General features: G+C 35.0%; 8 protein-coding genes across 8 annotated transcripts; 5 read left to right on the top strand and 3 right to left on the bottom strand.

Moving 5' to 3' along the window:
- Positions 1–1277: 1277 nt before the first annotated feature.
- On the top strand, positions 1278–2305 carry LOC107628798 (auxin-induced protein X10A-like). The gene has a single exon (XM_016331402.3). It carries the CDS (start codon positions 1514–1516, stop codon positions 1994–1996), a length of 483 nt encoding a protein of 160 aa, XP_016186888.3. The 5' UTR covers positions 1278–1513; the 3' UTR covers positions 1997–2305.
- A 685-nt stretch (positions 2306–2990) lies between these two features.
- On the bottom strand, positions 2991–3540 carry LOC148569752 (auxin-induced protein 15A-like). Its single transcript, XM_088509921.1, has one exon. It carries the CDS (start codon positions 3416–3418, stop codon positions 3149–3151), a length of 270 nt encoding a protein of 89 aa, XP_088366047.1. The 5' UTR covers positions 3419–3540; the 3' UTR covers positions 2991–3148.
- A 710-nt stretch (positions 3541–4250) lies between these two features.
- Positions 4251–4972, top strand: LOC107628815 (auxin-induced protein 15A-like). The gene has a single exon (XM_016331420.3). The coding sequence runs from the start codon at positions 4474–4476 to the stop codon at positions 4738–4740; it is 267 nt and encodes an 88-aa protein (XP_016186906.1). The 5' UTR covers positions 4251–4473; the 3' UTR covers positions 4741–4972.
- A 5869-nt stretch (positions 4973–10841) lies between these two features.
- On the top strand, positions 10842–11779 carry LOC107628812 (auxin-induced protein 15A-like). Its single transcript, XM_016331416.3, has one exon. The coding sequence runs from the start codon at positions 11309–11311 to the stop codon at positions 11582–11584; it is 276 nt and encodes a 91-aa protein (XP_016186902.1). The 5' UTR covers positions 10842–11308; the 3' UTR covers positions 11585–11779.
- A 1204-nt stretch (positions 11780–12983) lies between these two features.
- LOC148569753 (auxin-induced protein X10A-like) lies at positions 12984–13874 on the bottom strand. Its single transcript, XM_088509923.1, has one exon. The coding sequence runs from the start codon at positions 13423–13425 to the stop codon at positions 13159–13161; it is 267 nt and encodes an 88-aa protein (XP_088366049.1). The 5' UTR covers positions 13426–13874; the 3' UTR covers positions 12984–13158.
- On the top strand, positions 13833–14597 carry LOC107629981 (auxin-induced protein 15A-like). The gene has a single exon (XM_016332964.3). The coding sequence runs from the start codon at positions 14160–14162 to the stop codon at positions 14433–14435; it is 276 nt and encodes a 91-aa protein (XP_016188450.3). The 5' UTR covers positions 13833–14159; the 3' UTR covers positions 14436–14597.
- A 782-nt stretch (positions 14598–15379) lies between these two features.
- Positions 15380–15886, bottom strand: LOC107634286 (auxin-induced protein X10A-like). The gene has a single exon (XM_021118296.2). The coding sequence runs from the start codon at positions 15790–15792 to the stop codon at positions 15526–15528; it is 267 nt and encodes an 88-aa protein (XP_020973955.2). The 5' UTR covers positions 15793–15886; the 3' UTR covers positions 15380–15525.
- Positions 15887–16565: 679 nt separating this feature from the next.
- Positions 16566–17152, top strand: LOC148569754 (auxin-induced protein 15A-like). Its single transcript, XM_088509730.1, has one exon. The coding sequence runs from the start codon at positions 16678–16680 to the stop codon at positions 16942–16944; it is 267 nt and encodes an 88-aa protein (XP_088365856.1). The 5' UTR covers positions 16566–16677; the 3' UTR covers positions 16945–17152.
- The last annotated feature ends 8086 nt before the right edge of the window (positions 17153–25238 follow it).

The following is a 25238-nucleotide window of genomic DNA, read 5'->3' on the forward strand; positions in this document are numbered from 1 at the left end:
GGATCTTATGTCTCTATAGTCTTCACAGTTTATACTATTACCACATATTCACACTGTAATCTCTCCCAGATCAGAAGCTCACCAACTTTGATTGTTTCACTTGAATTTGACATCCCTCTGAAGCTTGTTTTCTCTAATTTTTTACAATGATGTACACCTTTCTGATATATACAACTGTAACTAGTATATTTGAAACCATTGCATATTGTACTTTTAATTTTTATTTGTATGAAAGAAATAGATTTGCTCATTTGTAGGGCCATGTTTTAATGGATTCCAATTTCATATAATATTAGTTAGATAGTCATTGAATCTACGTGGATTACAAATTTGCAATTCTCTTTTATTGTTCTTTAAAAGTTCTGGGCAATCGGAGCATGTTTAATTTTATTATGATGTTGTTGCATATATTAGAGATCATTCATATCAGACAAAAGCAAACAAATTTTGACAATGTCATGCTGTAATGTTCTCATTCAACATTTTTACGCTTTCAAATGAATGATACAAGGAAGAGACCAAAATGGACAAAGTTTATAATAAAAGAAAGAGCCTTCTGTACAAAATTTGTCTCAGCTAAGCTATGTCAGTTTCTATTAGAACAATTTACTGCCCAACCATTTGAAAAGTGAGGTTTAGGAATTCATCCTCACTGCATGGAATTTTGAGACCACCAGTTGGATGTTCGTATCCAAATTCTTCTTCTGCTTGGTTTAGTAATTCTTGAAATGAAGATTGGTTCAAGTAACATACAGGAATCACAAACCGCCTCATCTTATCTCCCACATAGACTGCAAGATAGCCTTTTGGAACATTAGTCCCTTTTGATGCAGAAAGTGATGCCTTTCTAATACCTGGAATGCGGAAAGCCATTGTTCCTGAGGGATTTGTATGAGAGAAAAATGTAAGTTCTTGATACTTGAGGAGATGCAACTGATTTGTGTTGGTTGAGAACACAAGAAGAAGTGTATATATAGTTGCCATCCTGAAGAAATTATTCAGATGAAGCAGTAAAATGGGGTCTACATAGTGACAAGGGTTAGCAAGGGATCACATGGTATTGTCTTGGAGGTCTCTTTCATAAGATTAGGACCAAAGAAGTTAAGTGAGAGTACATATCCCACCTTCTGAGGTAATTGCTAAGTGGCTAATATATGATATCCACTTGAAATATAATGAAAATCTACACAAATTGATAGGTGAAGTATGCTTCTTCAAGCATTGTAGTTGTACTTAAGGTACTCCATGAGACATGCTTTAGACATCTCACAAGCTTCTTCAAATTGACATACAACTGATAATGAAATCTGTTGATATGAGGCCAGATGAGAACTAATATGAACCTCAACTCTTCAAGTACACCAGATTATAAACAACACAACCATGAAATTTGCAAAACATTGCAATCTGTTGGCCTACCCTCTACAAGGTGGACCTTGAATTATGTAGTTTAACAAGCTGATACTGTGATACATATGAAAGTCCGCCGAGACAATACCATGTGAACTCTTACATGCCCTTGTCTCCTAACTGGTCCTATCTGATGCCCTCCTCCACCAACCATTCTAATATCGGTGTGTTTATAACATATCCTTTTATCTATATATATGTTCATGGTTGCAGTCATTCACATCCTAAAGCAAAAGAAAAACTCAAAAGATCGCATCTTATTCACAAGTCATATCTAAGACTAATATTTCATCAACACATACATACAACAATGGGTTTTCTTTTGGCTGGTATCAGAAGAAAGACATCATTTACTGCAAACCAAGCAACTTCCAAAGTTGTGGAAGTCCCGAAAGGCTATCTTGCCATGTATGTTGGCGAGAAGATGAAGCGATTTGTGGTTCCCATTTCTTATTTGAATCAACCTTTATTTCAAGAATTACTAAGCCAAGCAGAAGAAGAATTTGGATATGATCATCCAATGGGTGGTCTCACTATTCCATGCAGTGAGGATGCTTTCTTGGACCTCACATCTCGCTTAAACTGACTTAGCACAAGTCCTGCCGAAGGAGACTGACATAGATTAATTCAGAGTGAAACTTTTCCTTTTCTGTAACAAGAATTGAGAGACAATTTTGTGTAGCAGGAACTATAGTATAAGTTTTCTTTGTAGCATAACATCATCTCATTGAGATGGCAAGGATGTAAATATCAGAATTTTTCCTCCCAATTTCAATGAATTTATAGACTTCATCTCAAAAGATTTATAGACTTAAGTGCTTTGCATATGCTCTTCACTTGTGCATTTGTTCCGTTTCTGCTTCTGTTGTATAAAAAAGTTTATGAAATGCTGCAAATTTGTTTCCAAAAGCCCTTTCTAACACACATAAGCACACCACAAGTTGGCCTTGAATCTGTAAATTGCTTTATGACATGAAGGACTGAATCATTAACTGATTTTCAGTCATATGGCTAAGTTAAATATATTGGATCCAAGTTTATATTATTAAATGTTCCCCTCATTATTATCATTCTTTTGGGTTGTGAGTTCTGAAATTGAGAGCCATCCATCTAAAATTTGCTGCAATTGATCTTATGATGAAATGTTCTATACCTCTAAATAGTGTCGTTGCCGAAATCCAAATAGATAGATATTTCTATGCAGCAACTTCTGTTTTGCTTTTTCATCCAGCTAACTAAAATTGTTCAAATAAATCAAATGACTCTTGAAGCATGAATTTAAGCAGGCATTAGGTTGTTCTCAAAGCCTGTACATCCTTTTTCAATAACAAGGAAGTGCCTCTTCCTTTTCATGTTTGTAACAGATGGAACTTTATTTAGACTCTTGCCTTCACCACCTACTTGGGTCTGCTTCCATAGAAGAAAGAAAGGAAGTGCCTCTTCCTCAACTTTTAATACAAGAAATCTACTAGTCCTTCACATATTTACTTTAGTAGTTTTAACAAATTGTGAAAGAAACTTTATTTTGATATTGCCAGTTTGCCACATATATTAGAAATTATTCAGGTTGAACAAAAAGCTGCAATAAGCCAATAACTTTCTCATTCATAGAACATTTTTACACTTTCAAAGGAATGATACAAGGAAGACACCAAAATTGACAATCTTCAAAATAAAAGAAAGAGCCTTCTTTACAAAATTGTCTCATCTAATCTATGTCAGTCTCTATTAGCACAATTTACTGTCCACTTAATTCAGAAGTGAGGTTTTGAAACTCATCCTCACTGCATGGAATTGTCAAACCACCAGTTGGATGATCATATCCGAATTCCTCTTCGGCCTGGCACAGTAATTCTTGAAATGAAGGCTGATTCAAGTATGATACCGGAATCACAAACCGCTTCATCTTATCTCCTACATAGACTGCAAGATAGCCTTTTGGAACATTAGTTCCCTTGGATGCAGAGAAAGATGTGGCCCGTCTAATACCTGGAATGCGGAAAGCCATCGTTTCTTGTTGCTCAAAAGAAAAAGTAATATATTGTTGTTGAAGGATTTGTATCAGAGAAATATGTGAGCTTTGATAGTTGTGGAGATGCAAATGAGTTGTGATGGTTGAGAACACAAGAAGTGGTGTATATATAGATGCTATCCTGAAGAAATAATTCAGATGAAGCTGTAAAATAGGGTCTACATTGTGAAATGATCACAAGTGATCACATGGTATTGTCTTGGAGTTCATACATCATATTCTGACATAATTGCCAAGAAACTACACATATCAAATCAAAGACATCTAAATTAAAGCAATGTAGTTGTACTAAAGATACTGAATTAGACATGCTTTGGACATCTCACATGTTTCTTCAGATTTAGAATTGCTTGTGACAATGAAATCAGTAAACCTTGTCCACAACCTGATTTATATCTCTGAAACGAAGTGTTCTGAGGCCAGAAGAGAACCAAAATTGGACACATGATAATGATCCGATATGAACCTCATTTTTTTTTTTTTGGTTTCCCACGGTATCCCCCAACCCGGCAGGTCAAGGACTAATCCGTCGCGGTACTGAGCTCCATTTAAGGGTTTGCCGCTGGCCAATAGGTTGCTGCATGCACAAGGCGGGATTCGAACCCCCGACACTTGCTTAAGCGGACTAGTGAGCTAACCACTAGACCAACCCAACTTGGTTGATATGAACCTCATTTTTAAGTACACCAGATTGTTAACATATCCCTTGGAATTTGCAAAACCATAGGCAACATGATCGAATCAAACTTGCTGTTGTATACATAAATGGACCTTGAATTATCTAAGACAACACCATGTGATCTCTTTTATGACCTTGTCTCCTAATAAGTCCCATGGCTACCATCTCTTACACTTTCTCCACCAATCATTCAAGTGGCATTATGTTTATAGCATATTCTATTATCTATATATATGTTCATGGCTGCAAGCAAGCAGCAACACAAGTCATTGACATCCTAAAGCACAAGAAACTCAAAAACTTACATCTTATTTTCATTTCTTAGACTAGTATTTCTTCAACACATACAAAAATGGGTTTTCGGTTACCCGGTATTGTAAGAAAGGCATCATTTACTTCATCTTCAAAAGCTATGGAAATTCCAAAAGGTTATCTTGCAGTTTATGTTGGAGAGAAAATGAAGCGGTTTGTGATCCCCATATCATACTTGAACCAGCCTTCATTTCAAGACTTGCTAAGTCAAGCTGAGGAAGAATTTGGTTATGATCATCCAATGGGTGGCCTCACAATTCCTTGTGAAGAAAATATGTTCTTAGATATCACTTCTCGCTTGAGTTGATGCTAGCACCATCAAGATTAGGCTGACTTAGAAATAGATTACTTAACACAATTTTTGTAACAATTTCTTACCCAGTTACACTGAGAAAGATTTTCTCCATTTTTTGTTATCCTACTATTCATCTCAATGAGAAATTTATGCACATAAACATTTGTCTCCCATTTTCTCCTTAAATCTAAATGTATTAAGTTCAAAGGCAATAACAAGCACAAAGTGCTGTTCATAAAATCAATTTTCACTATGTTGTACAACAAGTGCAAAAGAACCAGCAGGTAACTTTTATGATGATAGTAAATGTCACGGCCCAAAATGAGCCATGATCGGCGCTTAGGAAAATAATCCCCAAGCAAGCCTAACCGACTCAAATATAAGTTGAATAAGAAAATTACAAATATTTGAAATAAACTTACAATGTTTAAAATGAATAATTACATATTTTTAACAAACAAAAAATAAAATAAATATGAGTGGATCCTGCCTGTGACATATGGAGCATACAACGTCTAGGAACTCAACAAGGAACAAATACCTATTGTAGATCATAATTCTTGGATAGAGAGCTCACATATTCAAGTATTTATTCCTGAAAAATATTTTTAGAAAAACGGAATGAGTTTTGCAACTCAGTGACTAGACAATACATTTATAATCCACATGAGACCATATAACATTATTATTAAAGTAATTTCTTAATTAGAAAATAGTAATTGATCATAATAAGCGAATCAATAAGGGAGTTCTCATGCAGAAATCAAATCAAAAGTCCACACTTGGGCGGCTCCACCTCAATGGGTAGCCCTTTCCTCTCGTGTGTCCTAACAGAATAACAGATCTAACGTGTGGCCTACACGTTAGACTAGCAACACCCCTGCTAGCTGGAGTCTGAGTTAGATGCATCTAAGTTAACGTCATAACCGCTGTTAACTACGGTTTTCTATACGAGCCTCCCAAACCAATTCAAAATATATATTTTCAAATATAACAAATTCTTCAGTCTTGCAAACATATGAGGTATCAAATTAAATAATACTTTCTCATAAGAAATATTTTCTAATCATAACTTCTTTGATCATAAGTAATTTCAAACACATTTCACAATTTCAAAGTCAGTAAGTACTAACAAATACTTCAATGCTTCAAAAGTATATATTTGAATAAAATCAAATGTTCTAAAATAATATAAAACTTCATCAAACATATATATAGTCTCATGTAAAATTTCTAAGATATGAACTTCATAAAAATATATTTTTTTTTTCAACTATAATAAATCAATTATTCTAATCAAATCAGAGTTTTTCAACAATAATTTTATAAATATAATTAGAAACTCAAAATAGCATGAACCATAAAGAAAATTAACAGTTATAAATGTAAAGCCTTCTCACAGCGTGGTCCTAAAGGACCGAATAGACCAAACCCGGAGTGCCGAATTAAAAGGTACGAAAGAGTGCAGAATTTGGATTGGGTAGTAGCAACAATTTCAATTCTCACTGCAGTAATGCCAACAGCCCTAGTAATAATAACATGGGACAACCACAGTAACAATGGCAGCAAATCCAACGGCCTATGGTAGTTTAAAATTGAGCAAAGACAGAAAGGGGTATTAAGCAAGGTAGGACAAAGTCAATAATAAGGCTTTACGGCAAGATAAGGTAGAACAAGATGAGTCTTACCAAAGAAAACAAGGGGATGGAGCATCAGCAGCTCCGGTGACCCTCTCCAACGTCGACGGTGAAGGACACAACAGAATAACGGTGGCGGTGGTTCCTCTCCTCTGGAGTGACTCCCGCAGCAACACTACAAGCTTTGACGAACAGGGGAGAGGTAGGGGTCAGCCGCAGTGGAGCAGAGTAAAGGCGGAGATAGCTTCGGGTTGCACCAGCGGTGAGCTTCAGCGATGGCAATATCTCCGTCCGACGCGGCCCCTTCAACGGCGATGACCGTAACTCCAGCGATGAGTCCCAGCAGCGACGATAGTGGTGCTGCCTTCTCTTTATCCATCTCTCTCCTTATTCGTCTCTCCCTCTGCCTCTATAACTCGATAGCGGCGACGGCTTCTCTTTGCTTTGCCAGTGCCGTCATCTTCTTCTCTTCTTCCCTCGGTGACTTTCTCACCCCCTTTTCTCTATTTCTTTTGTTCAGACTTCAGTAGGGCTGCACATGGATCGGATAATATCCGCATATCCGCGGTAATTATCCGCATCCGATCCAAATTTTGCGGATATTATCCGATCCGCAGAGCCATCGGATCGGATCCGCACTATGGTCGGATCGGATTGCGGATTTGGCAGTGATATCCGCGGATCCGATCCGCAAATCCGCATATCCGCACATCACATATGAATAGCATAGTTTAAGAAAATAAACCCTAATGTGATATGAATTTTAATGTGTTATTTCTGAATTTTATGATATTTTGTTTTTAATTTTTTATGTTGTACTTCAACTTAGAATAATTAAACTTAAATCTTGTGTTATTATTTTGTTTTTGTTATTCAAAAGAACTATTATTGATAATATTTTAGGAGTAAATAGGCTTAAACAGATAAAAAATGAATTTTTTGGATTTTTTTTGTAAAAATAGTCAAATAGAATCTTAAAATAGTTTTTTTTTAAATTATGCGGATATATACCCGATATCCGATCCGATCCGATCCGCATACTTGCGGATCGGATCGGATCGGATCCGGCCTAAAAAAATGCGGATATCGTATCCGATCCGATCCGATGAGTGCATTGCGGATCGGATAGAATTTTAGGCTATATCCGATCCGATCCGATCCGTGTGCAACCCTAGACTTCAGAGTGTATGCTTATGTGAGAGTAAGAGTGTGTGGGTTTAATTTAGGCATTAGGGTTAGGTTTTGGTAAAAAGAATAAGGGTAGTGTAGGAATTTTGATAAAATTAAAAGATAGGGTAACAATAAAAGAAATCAAATATAAAATATTTCAGAAAAAGTTTGGGACGTTACAGTAAAAGAAAGTTATGATAAAAAAAAAAGGCAGTAACTAAGTATGAATTTGCATAATATTAGTTTCAATAATGATAACTTGTTTGGTCAATTCAATTATCCAATTATTACTATAGGATGATTAACAGCTTCAAGGACCAGTCCCTATATTTACCATGTCCCCACTTTGCTTTCATCTGTCTTTGAATTTGAACATGGGGATCACTAAAATGTGGCCTCTGAAATGACACAAGAGTGGGAAGCTAGGTTGTAGTGAATGTTGTGGAGAAGATCTGATGGGTGCTATCATGTTACCATCTTTGGACTTAACAATGGGTATGTTTTTTGGTTTGGGAAGGTTTGAGTCAGGTATCATTTCTTATTTTGACTTGCAGAAACTTTTAATTGTTTTTGAAGATATTGTGTTTTTTACCAGTTATGCGAACCTATGCATATTATTTCAACATTTATGGGGGCATGTGTTGGAAAAAGAAGTTTTAATTTGATTTTTATTATGTAATTGGAGTTGTAGTTCAGTGAATGATGAAAAAGAGAAAGTGTTTTCTCTTGATCTGTATTTCATTCATACAAGATAAAACTAAACCTTGAGTTTTTTATCATACAATCAATTTTGTCCTCTCAAGATGACAACTTTTGTGAGATATTCTTTAACATTTTGAGTATGTAACTGATAGCATAAAGATATTGATGATGCAGTTTCAGAAAGGCATCATGATGATGGAGAGGCAGTTGACATGTTTTCTCAAGTCATGATGGTATTCTTGGCTCTCCTAGTGATTAAGCTTAGTGTTCATGTTTTAGGTTGAATGGAGCTGATAAATCTCTAGAGGTGTTATTAGGCAAGGAGTTATGTATGGGAAAATCCATTGGTACTTTTTTTTTAATTGGAAAAACTTCTAGAGAGAAGGGTGTTCAAAGTATAATTAGTCATATTAAGGAAGGTTTTGCATGCTATTAACACACACAAATTTATGATTACAGTGGTTAATTAACTTTCTTGGATTATTGTTTGCAACCATATAGGGCTCTACCATTGCATGCCTTTGAACTGTATTCTTTGTTTTTGTGTTTGCCATTAGCTTGTTGATTTGGAACAGGCAATGACCACATTGACCAAAGCCACCCTGATTTCTTCTCTTTAGCCTTACACTCACCTCCTTTTTGATTTCACTCACCTATTGGCATTTTGTGCAATATAATTATGGCCCAACTACCATTAATGTATGACCAAAAAAACTAAATGTTTATATGAAGTGTAATGTGAATGCATTACATTGTGATTAGTTGGGTTCTTACCTTGGTCCATCTCCAACAAGTGGAAGCAACAGAAGTAACTTTGAACCTTGCAAGACTCTAGATCAATGGCTTATTTTCCGAAGTATTTTACTAAAATTTTATGATGTAGGATAGTTGAAGTGAATATAATATATCGATACTAATATAACACGTTCTAATCACGTTATTAACAAGTGAAATAAGGGTTTTTTTTTTTTTTTTTTTTTGAGTAAGGATTAAGACAAAAAAACAAAGTACAAATTTATATATAAAAATAGATATTAAAATAATTTTAAAGATTAGTTTAGTGTATGAGTTTAATTTAAATAGCTTATCAATAGAAACAAGTAAATAAATGACACAAGGTGGCAGCCATAACATTGGGATTGAAGCTTATCCATACTTTAGAGAAGATAAAAAAAATAGAAATATTAATCCAGTTGTATTCCATAATGTGATGGTAACAATGTATGATAATGAATTATTATGACAATAATCATAATCAATTGGACACCAAAAAAAAATCATAATCAATTGTATAATTATCAATCGTTGAGAATAATCTTTTTAAATAGATTTATGTGGTGTTAATTTCTATTTCTTAAGTATTATGTGTCAAGCTTTTAACAAAACAGGAAATATTATTTTGCAGTGATGATTGAATTGGAAAAACATGGGAACAACAGATTAACTAAATTTTATTCTGAGTTGCGGAGAACATGAACCTCATTTGTTGTAGAAGAATCTAGTAACAAATTGGCTAAAACTGTTTCAACAGAAATGTGTATTTTGTTCCATGATCAACTCAAGGACAAATAAGGAACTATAGTCTCTATCGAAAGCAGATAGTCTGATGATATATATGAACTGAAACTTGAAAATGCTACTGATGAATAAATTTTATTTCATTCAGATTTGAGCACAAGCTAAATTTGTTTAAACAACATCTTGTCATGAATTTCTCATTTATCAAATGATTGATACAAGGAAGAAATCAAAATATAAAATCTCAAAAAGAAAGTGCCTTCTGTACAAGTTACTCTCAACTAATCTATTCTCCATTAGCATGATTTATAGCCTACTCAACTGAGAAGTGAGGTTTAAGAACTCATCCTCCCCGCATGGAATTGTGAGACCACCATTCGGATGATCATAGCCGAACTCTTCTTCTGCTTGGTTTAGCAATTCTAGAAACAAAGGTTGGTTCAAGTATGATATAGGAATTAAAAGCCTCTTCATTTTGTCTCCAACATAAACTGCAAGATAGCCTTTGGGGACATCATTGCTCTTTGTTGCTTTTCTAATACCTGGTATGCGGAAAGCCATTGTTTTTTAGGAGAAAGAAATATTTGAGTTTTTCTAAACTTCTAATACTTGAGAATATGTGAATGATTGGTGTTGCTTCAGAACACAAGAAGTGGTGTATATATAGTTGCTAGGATCTTCTTCAAACCAATTTCCTCAAGAGATAATTTGAATAAGATAGGGTCTACCAAATTGGCAATGTATTATGCATCACAAGAAATCACATGATATTGTCTTGAAGGTGTTAGGAAGTTCATTGAGAGTGCATACCCCACTTCTTCATATAATGGCCAACATATTAGCCTCTTGAAATTAATGAGATCTACATCAAAACAGTGCATACCTTACATAATGCTTCTTTCATAGATTGTACTACAGCTACTCCATTAATTAGTAGACATGCTTTAGACATCTCACATGTTTATTCAAATTGAGATTGCTTCTAAGTTCTAACAATGAAATTGTAAACCTTGACTATGACTTTATCTATTATCTTTGAATCTATTGCTAGTGAGCCAATATGAACCTCAGCTTTTCCAAGTACACCAGATTATAAGCAGTACAACTGGAATTTGAAACCATGGACAAACATGTTCCAATTACACTTCCTCCTCTTGCATATATATGGTGGGCCTTGTAATATCTACTATGAACTAACATTTAAGTTTCACTTAAGCACCTAGCATTTGATTACAAGTGGCTGCTTTATTAGCCATTCCTTGACAAGGTGGGGTATGCATTCTCAAACAACTGCTTAATCCTTGAGAGAGGCCTCTAGGACAATACCATGTGATCTCTCGTGTAGTGATGCGTATGCATTCCTATCATTTTCAAAAATCTTTTATCTTAGAAATAGTTTTCCAAAGAATCTTAAAATCTATAAATACACTTGCTCTTGCCTTCAAAAACAACACAACTCATTGGCAATCTTAAGTGTCAAACACTTAAAAACACATTCTTCTTAAACTTGGGAACTTTTCCTTGCTGTTATTCTTACATACTTCTTTAAAAAAATGGGTTTCCGTTTACCTGTTATTCGAAGGACATCATCATTCTCAGCTAGCCAAGCAGCTTCTAAATCTGTGGAAGTCCCAAAGGGGCATCTAGCAGTGTATGTCGGAGAGAAACAGAAGCGGTTTGTGATCCCCGTTTCATACTTGAACCAACCTTCAATCCAAGACTTGTTGAGCCAAGCTGAGGAAGAGTTCGGATATGATCATCCTATGGGAGGTCTAACAATTCCTTGCAGTGAAGATGTCTTCCAACAAATCACTTCTCGCTTGAATTGACCATGAATCTCACGCTGTAGGAGACTGACATAGATTAGTATACACATTTTGTACAATAGGCAACTTGTAATTACACATTTTTCTAAGTAAATGAAAGAAGAATGACCATTACTATGAAAAATTCAAAGTGTTTCCTCTGTTTTTTGGTTTAATGACAAAGAAAGAATTCAGCTACTCTCGTATTTCATTTTTTTTTTCTTTTTTAAACATTTTATCTTCTCTCTAAAAACAGAACATCATGCAGTATCTAGTAGTAAGCTGCCTGATGTAAGAAAAACCATACTTAATTGTTCATTTTTTTCTCATAGATTGCACTAGTTCAAAGTATGTAAAATTATAATATTTTAAATAAAAGAATAAGAATATGCATGGAAAACTATAGCTAAAGAAATTTCTTAAACGGGATGTATGGCTCATTTATTTATATATTTCTCAATGTCTGTTCTCTTATTTCTTTATTGAAGTTTTAACCATGCCTTAACATTTTTAAGAAGCATGTTATGTGTTGCATTTAACTAATCTAAGTGCTATTTTCGTCGGCCAACAGAAGTTTTAATTGATAAATTTTATACTTATTAGCATGTTATGTGATTTTAGTAAGGTTGAACCACAAAAAACTATTCACATGGTTCCTGCTTTTTGTAGAGAATATACTGATGTACCTTGTGATATATTGAAATGTTTGGCTAGGATGTGGGACCATATTTCATGCCCTCCAAGTGCAGAAGAAGTTGGGATACAGTCACAAAATGTGGTCCTCTCTGGCATCCTATCCCTTTATTTAAGAGGTTATGTGATATGTTTTAAGCATGTCTGCAACATAAGAAGTAATCCATTAAATCAGCTTTGCATTTAACCATTTATTAGCTTCTCAGCTATCTCATAGTGTTTGGCAAGAACTCTCAACTTTCATAAACACAAGGAAGACAATACCGTGTGGCCTCTCATTAGACCTTTGGTTATTCTAAAACACATATGCATACTACCAGTTGGTCTTGGATTTATAAACTGCTTTATGAAATGTTCCCTTCACTTTTTTTTTTCTTTTTCTTTTTCTGAATTCTGAATTCAATATTGCTTTTTTTATGGTTTTATAGTATTTACACTTTCATAAGAAAATTGCTGAAGTTTGTGACATTCAATCATGGAATGTCTCAAGCTTGTGTTACTTTTTACAATGACATGGAATGCCTCTTCCTTTACTTTTAATATAAGAAAACTGTGAGTTCTTAACAGATTTTCAATTGTACTTTCAAACAGCTATTCGAAATTCTAGTTTAAATGAAATGAATCATCAACTTCAGTCAATTTCTTCAAAACAACGTTGAACTTAATTTTGATTTGCTGCATAAATATATAAGAGATCATTGATTCAACAAAAGCCAAGAAATAAAAAATATAAAAAAAAGTTAACAAATGAGATGCAATAACTTTCTCTCATTCATGTTCATTTTTACACTTTCAAAAGGAATGATACAATGAAGAGACCAAAATGGACAATCTTCAAAACAAAAAGAAAGAGCCTTCTGTACAAAATGTCTCAGCTAATCTATGTCAGTCTCTATGAGCAAAATTTACTGCCCACTTAATTGACAAGTGAGGTTCAGGAAGGCATCCTCGCTGCAAGGAATTGTGAGACCGCCAGTTGGGTGATCATAACCGAATTCTTCTTCTGATTGGCTTAGTAACTCTTGAAATAAAGGTTGGTTCAAGTAATATACAGGAATCAGAAACCTCCTCATCTTATCTCCCACATAGACTGCAAGATAGCCTTTTGGAACATTAGTCCCTTTTGATGCAGAAAGTGATGCCTTTCTAATACTTGGAATGCGAAAAGCCATTGTTCTTGAAGGATTTGTATGAGAGAAATATGTGAGTTTTGATACTTTAGGAGATGCAACTGATTTGTATTGGTTGAGAACACAAGAAGTAGTGTATATATAGTTTGCTATCCTGAAGAAATAATTTTAATGAAGCTGTAAAATGGGGTCTACAAAGTGAGAAATGATCACAAGATGTCACATGGTATTGTCTTGGATATTTCTATCAAAGGTTAGGTCTCTATCTATCCGTTGTGGTAAAGCTACTCCATTAAACATGCTTTAGAGTTTAGACATCTCACATGTTTCTTCAGATAGACATTTATAGCTCTGAAACACTGTTCTGAGGCCAGAACAGAACCAAAAGTTGGCCTCACAAGACAATATGGACCTCAACTTTTCAAGTACACCAGATTATAAACAAAACTCCGTGGTATTTGCAAACCATGGGCAATTAGATTTCCTCTTGCATAAATAAGTTACAATTTTTGGGCCTACCCTCTAATGAGGACAATACCATGTGATCTCTTACATGCCTTTGTCTCCTAATATGTCCCATCTGATAGCCTTCCTCCACCAATCATTCAAGTAGCTACATGTTTATAACATATCCTTCCATCTATATAAATATTCATGGTTGCAAGCATTTAGGACCAACACAATTCATTCACATCCTCAAGCAATAAGAAACTCAAAAGCTTGTATCTTATTTACAAGTCATTTCTAAGACTGGTCTTTCATCAACACATACAAAAATGGGTTTTCGTTTTGCTGGTATCAGAAGAAAGCTATCATTTAATTCAAACCAAGCATCTTCAAAGGCTTTAGAAGTCCCAAAAGGCTATCTTGCTGTCTATGTTGGAGAGAATATGAAGCGGTTTATGATTCCCATTTTGTACTTGAACCAGACTTCATTTCAAGAATTACTAAGCCAAGCAGAAGAAGAATTCGGATATGATCATCCAATGGGTGGTCTAACTATTCCATGCAGTGAGGAAGCCTTCTTGGACCTCACTTCTTGCTTCAACTGACTATAAGTAATTCTAAAGAAGACTGACATAGATTAGTTGAGACACAATTTTGTAGTGGAAGCTAGTAGCTATCATCTTAGTGAGATGTCAAGGATGTAAATATATATCAGATTCTTTTTGCAATTTCAATGAATTTATAAACTTCATCACTAATTACTTATAGATTCTATTTCTTTGGTATATTCTCTTCAATTTTGTTTATTTCTTTGTTGTATTGCTACTACTGTGGTATTAAAAAAATGTCTATTAATTTATAATGGCATGCTGCAGAATTTTACTTTCTAAAACACATAAGCACTCCACCTTGTGAATCAGTGAAATGAAGGAGAGAAGCATATGGTTAAAGTTCATAAATTGGATTCAAGTTTGGATTTTGGATAATTCAATGTTTCCTGCAATTTGATTATGGTCTTTTGTTTTAGATTCACTAAGTTATTTCTCTAGAATACAGAGAAAATAGTGTCATTGATGAAATCCAAATTCTATCATTCCCGGTAGCAATTTCTTCCAGCCATCTAACTAAAATTGTTGAAAGTTAACTCTTGATTGGTTAAGCCCTCGATTGAATCATCATTGAAATTCTCAAAATTCTATCAACATGAGGGCTAAATTTTATTAGACAACCCAAAGCTAGTCTCTGACTCTCTTCTTCTTCTATTTTTTTTTTAATTTCTTTTTTTATTTTTAAAACAATGGCATGTAAGTGCTTCTTCTTTCTTTACTTTTATTATAAGAAAACTGAGTCCATGCCTTAACTTATTTACAATAGTGATTTCAAACCACTGTTAAGAAACTGTAACTTAAATGTTTGAACGAAACGAACCATCGAAGTTGGCAATCATCGAACTTAGATAGCCTAACATATTTTAAGTTTTAAACTGGAACTTAATTCTGATGTTGTTGCATAAATAAGAGATAATGCAGATTAAAACAAAGCCAAAAGGTAGTTTTAACAATGAGATGCAAATAACTTTCTCATTCATATAGCATTTTTACACTTTCAAAGGAATTATAGAATCTTCAAGGTATAAAGACAAAAGAGCCTTCTGTACAAAATCTCAACTAATCTATGTCAATCTCTATTAGTTTTTTATTGCCCACCCAACTGAGAAGTGAGACTTAAGAACTCACCCTCACTGCATGGAATTGTGAGACCACCGGTTGGATGATCATATCCGAATTCTTCTTCTGCTTGGTTTAGTAATTCTTGAAATGAAGGCTGGTTCAAGTAACATACAGGAATCACAAACCGCCTCATCTTATCTCCCACATAGACTGCAAGATAGCCTTTTGGAACATTAGTTCCTTTTGATGCAGAAAGTGATGCCTTTCTAATACCTGGAATGCGGAAAGCCATTGTTTCTTCTTGTTGTTCAAAAGAAAAAAGAAATAGATTGTTCTTGAAGGATTTGATTTGAGAGAAATATGTGAGTACTGATACTTGAGGAGATGCAACTGATTTGTGTTGTTTGAGAACACAAGAAGAAGTGTATATATAGTTGCCATCCTGAAGAAATAATTCTGATGAAGCTGTAAAATGGGGTCTACATAGTGAAATGATCACAAGAGATCACATGGTATTGTCTTGGAGGTCTCTTTCAAGGACTTGAAAGTTAAGTGAGAGTTCATACATCATACCCCACCTTCTGACATAATTGCCAAGAGATTATGCATGTCAAATCAAAGACATCTACATTAATGCTTGTTCATATACTAAAGATACTGAATCAGACATGCTATAGACATATCTCATGTTTCTTCAGATAGACGTTGCTATTGACAATGAAATCTGTAAACCTTGGCCACAACTCTGAACCAAACTTAGGCACATCCTCACAAACCAATGTGAACCTGATTTTTCCAGTACACCATATTTTTAGAAACATATCCCATGGAATCCGCAAACCATAGACAACATGATCTAATTTGTGTTGGCCTCCTCTTCATAAGGTAGACTTTGAATTATGTACTTATTACAGGTTTGAGAAAATCCCCGAAGACAACACCATGTGACCTCTTAAATGCCCTTGTCTCCTAATAGGTCCCATTTCATAGCCTTCCTCCACAACCAACCATTCAATTACCAATTTTACAACATATCCTTCATCTATATATATGTTCATGGCTGCAAGCATTTGGCAACGACACAAGTCATTCACATCCTAAAGCATAAGAAACTCAAATACTTGCATCTTATTTACAAGTCATTTGAAAAACTAGTATTTCTTCAACACATACAAAAATGGGTTTTCGGTTACCCGGTATTGTAAGAAAGGCATCATTTACTTCATCTTCAAAAGCTATGGAAATTCCAAAAGGTTATCTTGCAGTTTATGTTGGAGAGAAAATGAAGCGGTTTGTGATCCCCATATCATACTTGAACCAGCCTTCATTTCAAGACTTGCTAAGTCAAGCTGAGGAAGAATTTGGTTATGATCATCCAATGGGTGGCCTCACAATTCCTTGTGAAGAAAATATGTTCTTAGATATCACTTCTCGCTTGAGTTGATGCTAGCACCATCAAGATTAGGCTGACTTAGAAATAGATTACTTAACACAATTTTTGTAGCAATTTCTTACCCTGAGAAAGTTTTTCTCCATTTTTTGTATCCTACTATGAAACTCAATGAGAAATTTATGCACATAAACAAATGTCTCCCATTTTCTCCTTAAATATAAATGTACTCTTAAGTTCAAAGGCAATAATAAGCTGAAGTGCGGTTCATAAAATCAATTTTCATGATGTGGTTTACAATAAAAGAAAAGGAAAGCAGTAGATAACTTTCATGATTTAATAATGATGATGCTATACTCCTAAGTAAAAAAGTTATTATAAGAAAAGCAGTAACTAAGTATGAATTTGCATAATATTAGTTTTAATAATGAGAACGACTAAGTATGAATTTGCATAATATTAATTTTAATAATGAGAACGTTTTTGGCCAGTTCAATTATCCAATTATCACTATAGGATGATTAAACAGCTTCAAGGATCAGTCCCTGTATTTGCCATGTCCCACTTTGCTTTTATCTGTCTTTGAAATCTGTGTGGACCCTTCCCAATTTGTACATAGTGGTCACTAAAATGTGGCCTCTGAAATTACAATTGAGATTGAAACACTAATCCAGTTGTATTCCATAATGTGATGTTAACATTGTATTATGAGTTACATTTGTTTGCTGCAATCAACTAATGACCCCATTTCTTCATGTGACTGAGGCCCCATTTTTTCTATGACAGAAGATTCCTCAATTTTGAGTCACACAGCATCCTCACATGAACATGTTATTTGGTTTGAGGGCCACAACAAAATTATATCCAAGTGACTGGTTCCTCACTGATCCATATTCACCACAAAAGCATCTGAAGATATCTTAATCCACTTATTCATTGCTATATTTCCTTCTTTCCAATAACCAAATAGACTAAGGGCCAGTGACTTGTGTAACAGCTGTCATGAGTATGAAGCTAAAACCATTATCAAACTTTCCACTTTTGGTCTTTCTTGGTATGATACAATGGTTTTTACAAAAATTCAGAATAATAAAAAGGAATCTAACTGTTGTATGATCTTTATCCAAGAAAAAAGAAGGAATTCAATGCATGTATAAGTTTAAATCCATAGTCTGATTGGAGCATACTATGAACTTTATGAACATATATACTAGCATGTTATCATGTATGTTATGTTGGTTCTCTTTGTAACACTACTTTTCAAAGTCAATCTGGTATAAGTTGGCACCTCACAGATGCATGTCAACATCAATGTCAATCTAAGAGAACGTGTGATGTCTAAAGCATATCTACTAATAGATTATGTATGGTTTAATGCATGGACATATTTTTGGTGTCACCTATGCTATGCATATGTCTTTGCTTTCAAGAGGGTAATTTGTTAGCCACTGTATCAGAAAGTGGGGTATGCAATCCTTTTCAACTTAGCAATCCATAGAAACACCTCCAAGACAATGCCATGTGATCCCTTATCACTCATAAAAAATAATTTCAGTTGGAAATTGATTTGAAGGTTCCCTACTTCTCTTAGCATCTATATATACCAAATTTTTTGAGGTTCTAAAGGAACACAAGTCATTTGCATCCTTAAGTATCCCTAACTCAAATACTTATTTTTATTTCTCATACAAGTTCTTTGAAAAAACCACTATACAACATGGGTTTCCGCATTCCAAGTATTAAAAGAGCAACAAAAACAATTTCCAAGGGGATTGATGTACCAAAAGGCTACCTTGCAGTCTATGCTGGAGACAACATGAGGCGGTTCGTGATTCCAATATCATACTTGAACCAACCTTTATTTCAAGAATTGTTGAGTCAAGTTGAAGAAGAATATGGATATGATCATCCAATGGGTGGTCTCACAATTCCGTGCAGCGAGGATGAGTTTCTAAACATCAGTTTCTAAACATCGATTCTCACTTGAATGGGATGTAGATCATGCTATTAGGATGTAGATAAATTAGTTGAGAGACATATTTGTCCAGAAGGCACTTCATTCTTTTTCTTATGGACACTTTCCATTTTGCTTTCATTCCTATGGAATTGTAAAAAGGATTTTCTGAATGAGAAAGTAGTTATGGCAAGATAGTTTTGCAACATAAAACACTTTTTGCTATTGTTATATCTCAATTCTCTAATGAACTAACTCGTTTAAATGAGATACTGAACAAGTGAATATAGATGATCAGTCTAACAAAATGAATGGTTCTTGCAAAAATTAAGTTCCAAAGGGAAATTTATTATATATCTTGAGGGTGGTCCCAGCTTCCTTGAACTCACCCCAAAAATTTCTCTTGAATGATTTATCTCGAACAATTGAATTTAGAAAACTATGAAGTTGCACCACTTCTTTGGCAAACAAATCAACTACTTCCTTGGCTATGTAAAGGTATGCTAGACTAAAAAAATGAGCATATTTAGTCATCCTATCCACAACCACCAAAATAGTGTCTATTTCCAAAGCCTTGGGCAATCCCCCAATGTAGTCCATAGATACACATCAGACCAAACATTTATGGGAATTGGTAATGGTTATAACAGGCTAGCAAGTAGCAATGTCTGGTGCTTATTCCTTTAGCAGACCTCACATTCTTTGATGTATTGCAGAATTTGTCTTTTCATCCCTTCCCAATACATCACTGCAGAAATTCTCTTGTAGGTCCGAAAGTATCCAAAATGTTCACCCACATTTGTATCATGAAATTCTTTGAAATAATTAGGAGACAGAAGAAGAATCTTTCCATTCCTAATAATGAGACCATTTGCTCTTTCTCTTTTATCTTCTATTTCTTTCTTTGCATTAGTTTTCTCAGGGCATTCAAAGGTTTGCATAGATGTGTATGTGTTATTTCAACCAGAGCAATCTGAGGGCATGCTCTTGTTGCATGCCTCCTAAATCCATTATCTATAGCTTTCAACTTAATAATAATTTATCATGCTAGTTGGCTGTTTCACCTTGCTATTGAGTTGCATGAACTGAAATGTAGGAGACTATGATCTATTATTGGCCGCCACTGTTTGAAAAGGTGGGGGACGCACTTAGCACGACCCCATCCTTTAACCCCCTTCAACAATTATTTCTCTTATAAATACACTTTCTCTTGCCTTCAAAAACAACACAAGTCACTGGCAATCTGAAGATCAATACTTGAACACGTTCTTCTTAAGCTCTAGAGCTTTTCCTTGCTCTTTCATTCCCTACATACACAAGAAAAATGGGTTTCCAGTTTTCCTGTCATCCAAAAGGCAGCACTCTTAGCTAAGCAATTTCAAAATCCGTAGAAGTCCCAAAGGGTTATCTTGCAGTGCATGTCGAAGAGAATAAAAAATGTTTTATGTTGAGTGAAGATGAGGAAGAGTTTGGATATGATCATCTCAAGGGAGGTCTGAACAATTCCTTGCAGTGAAGATGTATTCCACCAACTCACATCTCCCTCGAGTTGAGACTGATGAAGAATCTCAGACTCTGAGACTAATTGACATAGATTAGCATACATGTCATAATAGATTAATATAGAGAATTGGAATGACAAATTCAAAGAGTGTGTACTGTTTTTTTTTTTTTCTTTTTTTTTTTTGTATAAACAAATTGACAATGAATTCAATCACTTAATTGTGTTTTGTTTATCTATAACATCTTTCAATTATCTCGAAGCAATTAACAGCCTATATATGCAAATTTACTAGTATGAGAAAAACCAAATTTGGCTTTTCTAATAAATTTCAAGCATGAGCAGAACACATCAAGGAAAGAAAACTCTGTTTTGGAACCAAGTGATCCTTCACCATTTCAACTTCATATAGACAACTATACCATCAAACTTCAATATTTTAGAGGAAAAAATTAGCAGACGACATCGTTTTGCAACATAAGCAGGAAGCATAACATCCTATCCGCTAAACATAATGGATTTTATCGAGTCATAAGGACTAAGATCCTTCATCACAATTCAATTTCGTAGGTCCACATCTAGCATTACATTTCAATTTTGTTGGATAGAAAAATCCAGCTATATCATACATCACCACAATCTGATTTTGCAGTCATATATAGGTCAAACATATTACTCTTCCACACATTTCATTTTTCTAGGCTCACAAGAATAGTGAATATTGTCCCACAATTTTACTATCAACAAATCATTACACAGCTTTTCTCAAAGGACAAAATTTTAATTTGATCCAATAGTAAGTGAACAAAAAAACTAAATCATCACAAAAGACTTGAAATGACTCTGCAACTAAGTTGTCATGCTGTAAAAGTTTATATCACAAATTGATAATGAATTCAATCACTCAATTATTTTTCTGATAACATCTTTCAATTCTTGAGCGGCAGCTTATATATGCAAAGTTACTTGTAGAGAGAAAAGCCATATTTCACTATTCAATGTTCTAATAAATCTCAAAACATAGAACAATAGCACATCAGAGAAAGAAAACTCTATTTTGGAGCCAAGAAATCCCTCAACACATTTCAACCACATTGGAGCCAAAAGATCCATAGCCATATTTCAGCGTCACAAGGTAAATTATACCATCAAACTTCAATATTCATAGGTCCAAAAAGCCAAATAACATCATTTCGCAACATAAAGAGTCAAGCATATCATCATATCCGATTTTTTCAGGTCATAGGGATCCTTCATCACAATTCAATTTCGGTTCATAGGGCCTAAGATCCTTCATCACAATCCAATTTTGCAAAGCCACATATATCATCAATACAATTTTATCAAGTCATAGGGACTGATCCTTCATCACAAATTCACAATCCATAAGGCCACATATGTCATTACATTTCAATATGATTGGACAGAAAGCCAACTAAATAACCTTTCCACACTTTTCGGTTTTCTAGGATCATAAGCATCATGAACATTATTGCACAATTTTACCATCAACAAATCATTACAACTTTTTTAGGGGAAAAATCTTATTTGATCCACATAGTAAAAAAAAATTCATCACAAAAGAATTGAAACAATTCTGCAACAAATTATTTTCCCAAACGGCTCAAGCATACAAGGTGCAAGGTAGAATTGAAATAAATTCAAAATCCAGAGTCCCATCCAAATCATAAAAATGGAAGAGAAAATTGTGCATCCCAGAACTTCCAAACCCAAATGGCAAAACTCAGTTGCCCGTAAATTCAATAACAGAAAAATAGTTGGGGAAATAAAGAAAACCTAACTTTTCCAAAACCAACTCATCCCCAAGATAATAAAAAGACAGCACTAATAATCAAAAGCAAACCTTTTTTCATTTTTAAGACATGAATATATTCCATAAGAGCAACGATTTGCACACAAAATTTTGTAAAACACAGATTGACAATGAATTCAGTCACTCACTTATTTTCTGTTTATCCATAACATTTTTCAACAAAATAATTATCTATAACACCTTTCAGTTCTTGAGAGCTTATATATGCAAAGCTACTTGCAATAAGAAAAACCATATTTAACTGTTAACTGTTCGGATAAGTTTCAAAGCATGAACAAAAGCACATCGAAGAAAAGAAATACTATTTTGGAGACAAGAGATCCTTCACCACATTCAAACCACACTGGAGACAAGAAAAACCCTGTAAAATCCCTACAATACCCCTTGTTCCTCTTTTTTTTTCAAACCAAACCCTAACCCTCTTCTAACACACTCACTCACCTCTCACTACCGCACACACTCTCACTCCCCTCACACCCTCTTCCTCACAGCACACACACAGACTTGAAGGAAAAAGAAAGAAAGAAAGAAAAGGGAAAGAGAGAAGAGGGGAGACCGTGAGAAGAGAAGGGAGGAGGAAGGAGAGAGCTGTCCACGCCGAGCCACCACGCGAGGAGAGAGAGAGCCGTGCCTCGTCATCGCTGGCCTGGAGCTCGCCCTTCGTGTCCGTCGCGTCGCCACCAGCCACGTCCAGCTCGCCGCCGTCGCATCGCCATCAGAGGCCAGAACCGAGTGAGATGCCTCTGAGAGAGGGGACGAGCGCGAGAGAAGAGACAAGGAAGAAGGACTGCCGCCGTTCTGCTTCGCTACCGTCAAACTGCTACAGCTGCCGTGCCTTGTCTCCATCGCCGCTGAGCCTCAACAGCCGCCATGCCAAGTCGTCGTCACTGAGGAGAGCACGAGGAGAGAGAAGGGAGAGACTTCGCGAAAGGGGAAGGAGAATATAACAGAACTCGTCGCCGGGAAGAGGGGTAACGGTGGTGTGTTGCCGCTGCTGCTGCCGTTGCTGGGGAAGGAGGTCACATTCGAGCTGCGGCCGCCGTTAGAGCCATTCCTTGCTGGCGCCGTTGCTGGTCCTATGCTTCCGGTTTAAGCATCTTATCGGAGCTAATGTTGCCATCACCGTTGTGGTTTCTGGAAAAACGCCGCCGAACCTTTGTTTTGATTTAGGTCTTTTCCTTAAACTTGCATCGTTTCCACTTTTGCTCTGCTATTATTCCATTTATGCTATCTTGTTTCCATTCTATTTCAGCCGCTATAGCTGTGACTATTACAAAGTTGTTGCTGCGGGATTAGTTGGAGTTGTTGCTACTGCCTCGGTCTAGATTCTACGTCCTTTCGATCCATTCTATTCCAACCATCTTTACCTTTTTAATTTGCCACTCCGGTTTCAGTTTCTTCGGTCCCCTGGGACCAAGTTGTGAGTAGGCTTTACATTTATAATTGTTTGGCTTTACGTCTATAATTATTTGGATATATGGTGTTTGAACTTAGTTATACTTATAAAGATTATTATCAAATGATTTTAAATTTGGTTTTACTAATTGATTTATTAGAACTAAATGCTTATCCTTGTTAAATTCATTTTAATATGCACATGAGACTATATATTTTTATGAGATTATATGTATGTTGAAGAAGTTTTATATTATTTTAAAGTACTTGATTTTATTCGAATATATATTTTTGAAGTATTGAAATTTTGTTGGTACTCACTTGTTTTGGAATTGTGAAATATTTTGAAATGCCTTAAGATTGAGAAAATATGATTGAATATGATTTGGATGAAAAAATATTATCTGATTTGATTTGATTCGATACCTTATATATTTGTAAGATCAAAGATTTGTTGTATTTGAAATTATATGTTTTGAATTGGTTTGGGAGGCTCGTATTAGAAAACCGTAGTTAACGGCGGTTATGACGTTAACCTAGATGCATCTGGCTCAGACCTCAGCTAGCAGGGGCGTTGCTAGCCTAACGTGTAGGCCACACGTTAGATCTGTTATTCCGTACGGACACACTAGAGGAAAGGGCTACCCATAGAGGTGGAGCCGCCTAAGTGTGGACTTTTGATTTGATTTCTGTATGAGAACTCCCTTATTGATTCACTTATTATTATGAATTATTATTTTCTAATTAAAATTATTTTTGATATAATGTTTATATATGGTCTCATGTCGATTATAGATGTATTGTCTGGCCACTGGGTTGCAAAACTCATTCCGTTTTTCTAAAAATAATTTTTAGGAACAAATATTTGAATGTGTGAGCCTTCTATTCAAGAGTAATGATCTGCAATTGGTACTTCATTTTTGTTGAATTCTTAAACGTCATATGCTCCATATATCACAGGCAGGATCCATCCATATCTAATTATTTTACCTTTTATTAAAAATATGAAATTATTCGTTTTAGAAACTGTAAATTTCTTTAAAATATTTGTAACTTTTTTATTTAATTTATATTTGAGTTTGATAGGCTTGCTAGGGAACTGTTTCCCTAAGCGCCGGTCATGGTTCATTTTGGGCCGTGACAAAGTGGTATCAGAGCCAGGTTTAATCTGTGTAATATGGAGCAAGTGTCCTATGATAGGATCACAATTGTATAAATAGAAGCGCGCCTATTTGTACAAATTGTGGCACTATCAAAGACCTATAGGAATGTCTTCTTGTCCTCTATGTCATTGTTGTCTTCTGATTATTGAGAGCATGCGTCCTCTCCGCTTCTTACTACTCTTGTCCTTTTGTACCCAATCTTGACATATCCTTTGGTAGATTTTCTCGAATGTGTTTTTGCAAGGGTTTAAGTTTTGGTTCTGGTTCGCGATTTCTCTCCTAGCTAGTTCTAATTTTCTCCGATTTTGTGAATGTGTGCTTTAATCTTCTTCGTCTTTGGGTTGTTCTCTATGATTCCTAATGTCAATAGTTCATGAGTTACTTAAAAGATTTGATTTATGTTTGTTGTGAATTACAATCTGATTTCCTTATAGAATTGTATTTGGATTTGTGGATTGCATGAATTTGTTGAGTTTCTGATCGAGATGCTTTATTCTGGAT

Source organism: Arachis ipaensis, chromosome B3 (genome assembly GCF_059453495.1).
Source record: "Arachis ipaensis isolate K30076 ecotype BB chromosome B3, ASM5945349v1, whole genome shotgun sequence".
Taxonomy (NCBI): domain Eukaryota; kingdom Viridiplantae; phylum Streptophyta; class Magnoliopsida; order Fabales; family Fabaceae; genus Arachis; species Arachis ipaensis.

Coding starts and splice junctions, on each gene's coding strand:
- LOC107628798 (XM_016331402.3), top strand. CDS start 1,514: ATGCCCTTGTCTCCTAACTGGTCCTATCTGATGCCCTCCTCCACCAAC.
- LOC148569752 (XM_088509921.1), bottom strand. CDS start 3,418: ATGGCTTTCCGCATTCCAGGTATTAGACGGGCCACATCTTTCTCTGCA.
- LOC107628815 (XM_016331420.3), top strand. CDS start 4,474: ATGGGTTTTCGGTTACCCGGTATTGTAAGAAAGGCATCATTTACTTCA.
- LOC107628812 (XM_016331416.3), top strand. CDS start 11,309: ATGGGTTTCCGTTTACCTGTTATTCGAAGGACATCATCATTCTCAGCT.
- LOC148569753 (XM_088509923.1), bottom strand. CDS start 13,425: ATGGCTTTTCGCATTCCAAGTATTAGAAAGGCATCACTTTCTGCATCA.
- LOC107629981 (XM_016332964.3), top strand. CDS start 14,160: ATGGGTTTTCGTTTTGCTGGTATCAGAAGAAAGCTATCATTTAATTCA.
- LOC107634286 (XM_021118296.2), bottom strand. CDS start 15,792: ATGGCTTTCCGCATTCCAGGTATTAGAAAGGCATCACTTTCTGCATCA.
- LOC148569754 (XM_088509730.1), top strand. CDS start 16,678: ATGGGTTTTCGGTTACCCGGTATTGTAAGAAAGGCATCATTTACTTCA.